The sequence below is a fragment of the Sphaeroforma arctica genome, assembly GCF_001186125.1.
Source record: "Sphaeroforma arctica JP610 unplaced genomic scaffold supercont1.1170, whole genome shotgun sequence".
NCBI lineage: Eukaryota > Ichthyosporea > Ichthyophonida > Sphaeroforma > Sphaeroforma arctica.
In genome coordinates, this window is record NW_014039388.1 from 1 (window position 1) to 4,550 (window position 4,550).

Sequence of the window (4,550 nt, forward strand, 5' to 3'; positions counted from 1 at the left end):
ATTTATATATGTACACATATATTTATATATATATATATATACATACATATATGTATATATATATATATACATATATATATATGCATATATATATATATTTATTCACATATATATATATATATATATATATATGCGTCGATTCTGTTTATCACGCATGTCACCACTTTTATAAATCTTCGAACTGAGTGTACGTATATACCACACGTACTATGTTATTATGCTGAGGTACATTCAATTGTGTTGAAATATTTTGATCCTGTATGTTTGACGTTTTGCTACATGTTTATTCGCATCAACGCTCTTGATCGTATAACGCACCCTTCTTGCTGTGAGTATGTTTGCAGATCACTTTATACTGGGAGGTAGTTCGGTACTCATCCACATGGTTCGAAACACAAGCACGCGATCCAAACCACATCCACGTACGACTTATCTTTCCACACACACGTGCGCATATACTGACAACACCCCCACTTCCGTGCATGTCCCTATGCATACAGGCTTTTAGTAAACCCTAAACCCCTAAACCCTAAAACATACATACAGGCCTTTCGTAAACCCTAACCCCTAAACCCTAAAACATACACACAGGCCTTTAGTAAACCCTAAACCCTCTTAAACCCTAAAACATACACACAGGCCTTGGCCTGGGCTACCTCGAGCAGACGCTAGCCATCGAAGAGATGTCTCGTGCGGCGGGTGGCGTGGCTCTGAGTTATGGGGCCCACAGTAATCTGTGCGTTAATCAGATCGTCCGTAACGGAAACAAAGACCAGAAAGACAAGTACCTACCAAAGCTTATCTCGGGAGAGCACATGGGTGCGCTGGCCATGAGCGAGCCCGGAGCCGGGTACGTGGTGTGGCGTTATTCGAGATGTGATGTGATGTGATGCAACATGTTGTATCATGTGTGCACACTCCCAGTTCAGTTTAGTCCAGTTAAGTTTAGTTTAATTCAGTTTAGTTCAGTTCAGTTTAGTTCAGTCCAGTTTAGTTTAGTTTAATTTAGTTTAGTTTAGTTTAGTTGTTTAGTTTAGTTTAGTTGTTTAGTTTAGTTTAGTTTAGTTTAGTTTAGTTTAGTTTAGCTCAGTTGTGGATGTGCCCGTGTCTTCACCATCTGGTTGTTGTCAGATGTAGTCAGTTGCTATGATACGATTGGTGCCGCTGACGGGGTCGCAAGTAGCCACGGTGCGTATAGCAACCTGAGTGTTATTTAGGATTTCGGGGCCCTAGGGTTTATAACAACCTGAATGGTATTTATTGTTCAGGGGTTTAGCAACCTGAGTGTTATTTATCGTTCAGGGGTTAAGGGTTTTATAGCAACCTGAGTGTTATTTAGTGCGTGCGCAACCATACCAAAGATACAGTGCGACAGTTTTGCGGCAGAGCTCCTATGGACGGATTGCCCAGGTGTGAGTCATGGGGGAGGGGAGTTGTAGGTAGGCGTATGGTTGGGTAACGTGTGGGTGGGCTTTAAGTACATAGGAGTGGAAGGACAAGTGATCGGCAGTATGTCTTCGTATGAGGCGCGCGTACGTCCGCGTGATATGTGTTGAACGCGTTAAACGAGTTATTTTCTTCGGAGTGTTTGATGTTGCGCTTGACGGCGACAACCTATCTCCCGCGCACACCCTCGTCGCTACACCACACACATGTACGTGAAGTTAAAAACGTTAAATACGATAACATCCTACCACGTGTACAGCGTGCATGCAAAGTCTCACTCGCCCAAAACTATTTTGAAACCCATTTATTTTTTTGAGTTTCGGAGTGCCATTTCAGGTCTGTTGCATTGCGTCAGACCGGATCCGTTGTCCATTGTACTCACATTGCCCTCGGCCTTGTCCTAATTACCATTTCAGGTCGGATGTAGTGTCCATGAAACTGACCGCCGAGAAGAAAGGGGACCGGTACGTACTCAACGGTAACAAGTTCTGGATCACCAACGGTCCCGATGCAGACACACTGGTGGTATACGCCAAGACAGACATGAAAGCACACTCCAAGGGTATCACAGCGTTCATTGTCGAGAAGACTATGAAGGGGTTCTCCACTGGACTAAAGCTGGACAAGCTAGGTGTGTTTGTAGATAAGATATGTGAACGGGAATGGGGACTAGACTCAGACCTGTAATGGGAGGATAGGATATACATCTATGTACACACACGTATGATATATATCTATATACACACACGTATGATATATTTCTTTACACACACACATATGATATATATCTATATACACACACATGATATATATCTATACACACACATATGATATATATCTATTTACACACATATGATATATATTTCTATATATTCACACGTATGATATATATCTATATACACACACGTATGATATATATCTATATACACACATATGATATATATCTATATACACACACATAAGGTATATATCTATATACACACATATATGATATACATCTATATACACACACATATGATATATCTGTATACACACACGTATGATATATATCTATATACACACACATATGATATATATCTATATACACACACAAGGTATATATCTATATACACACATATATGATATACATCTATATACACACACATATGATATATATCTATATACACACACATATTGTATATATATCTATATACACACACATATGATATATATCTATATATTCACACATGATATATATCTATATACACACACATGCTATATATCTATACATACATATATATGATAGACATCTATATACACACACATATGATATATATCTATATACACACACATATGATATATATCTATATACACACACATATGATATATATCTATATACACACACATATTATATACACCTATATACACACATATGATATATATCGTATACAAGCGGGTTAGGTTATTTGGAAGCAATTGCATCAACTGCACGAATGAAGCCGTATAAGATGGGGTTGTTGTTACGGCTTACATTCCTGCGGTTTCCATGCATGGCTGCCAAGATGGCCGAGGAATCATGAAGCACCCACTGCTAGTTCCGTTGCGTGCGAGTATATATCTATAGAGCTGCATCTATCCACTTGTGCGATGGTATTGCGCTACAACTCTTAGAGACAGGCACGACTGACGTGTGCCTACTCAACATGCCTCTAGCACGTCACTGGGCAGACATATATCTACCTAGAAGTGTACTGTATAGACTTTTCCCTGTGCGTATACACGTGTATGGCTGCTATTCAAACATCGCAGGCCAAAGTGTCGATATGGGTGTCCATATGTACACATACATTTCCTCGTTAAACATATCCATCGGTTCAACTCGGTCCACGTGTTTCACTACACACCCCTACTACACCCACCCTCCCACACTCACTCACACCCACCCACCCACACCCACCCACACCCACACCCACTCACACCTATCCACTCATATCCACACTCACTCACACCTATCCACCCATACCCACACTCACTCACAGGCATGCGAGGCTCAAACACCTCTGAGCTGATCTTCGAGGACGTCGAGGTCCCGGAAGAGAATGTCTTGGGCGGTGTAGGTAACGGCGCCAAAGTGCTGATGAGTGGACTGAACTACGAGCGTATTGTTCTGTCCGGTGGGCCGCTGGGCCTAATGGCCGCAGCACTGGACGTGACTCTGCCGTATGTACACACGCGCGAGCAGTTTGGGCAAAACATCGGCGAGTTTCAGATGATCCAGGCTAAGGTACGGGTGGTGTACCGGTGTTTGGGGTTTGAGGGAGCGTGCAGATGGGTTAGCACTTGGGCTTAGGGGTTTAGGGTTAGGAAACCCTGATCCCCAAACCCTAAAACCCAATCGACTTCTGAGTGTTTTTTGGTTTCGCTTCATATTGTACTTCGTGGCTGCCTTTGCGTTGTAGTGTATTGGTGGTGAATCGCTTGGTACGTCTGGTGGTGTTCTGTCTCAGTGCTGTTGGGGTTACTATAGGGTCCAGATTGTCTAGCCTACACGTGTCTCGTATGTACAACTGAAGACTTTCACTGGGCTACGAAATATGCTACTCGTAGCAACAAACGCTTTGCATTGAGCTATAGGCAGTCGTACCGTTGCGACGGACTCTCTGTGCTCGCACCTGTGGCGACCAACACAGTACATGATGCGTTTGCAAACGACAGCGTCTGTATTGTGTGTATCTATCCTACCTATCACAGCCAAGTCACCTACGTCATTACAAACTAACGACCATACGGTGTGTATCTATCCTACCTACCACAGCCAAGTCACGTACGTCATTACATACTAACGACCATACGGTGTGTATCTATCCTACCTACCACACCTAAGTCACCTACGTCATTACATACTAACGACCATACCTTGTGTATATGGTCTACCCCTCTGGATCCACGCTTTCCACACCAAAGTCCACCAATCGATTGTGCCGTTGCTTAGTTACTCCTCTAACCCACCCCCACCCACCCGTCTACAGGTGGCTGACATGTACACTGCGTTTATATATATATATATATATATATATATAATATATATATATATATACTATATATACTACGAACGAGTAACGGTA

At 42.3% G+C, this 4,550-nt stretch overlaps 1 protein-coding gene across 1 annotated transcript in view; it reads left to right on the forward strand.

Annotated features, from left to right (window-relative positions):
- Window positions 1–637: 637 nt before the first annotated feature.
- The window catches only part of SARC_10205 (isovaleryl-CoA dehydrogenase, mitochondrial), a 5,483-nt gene continuing 1,570 nt past the window's right edge, over window positions 638–4,550 (forward strand). The window contains exons 1-3 of the mRNA XM_014295759.1: window positions 638–850; window positions 1,863–2,077; window positions 3,465–3,709. Coding sequence (XP_014151234.1) covers window positions 684–850; window positions 1,863–2,077; window positions 3,465–3,709 — 627 coding nt within the window. The 5' untranslated portion in view covers window positions 638–683. The remainder of the gene's footprint in view (window positions 851–1,862; window positions 2,078–3,464; window positions 3,710–4,550) is intronic.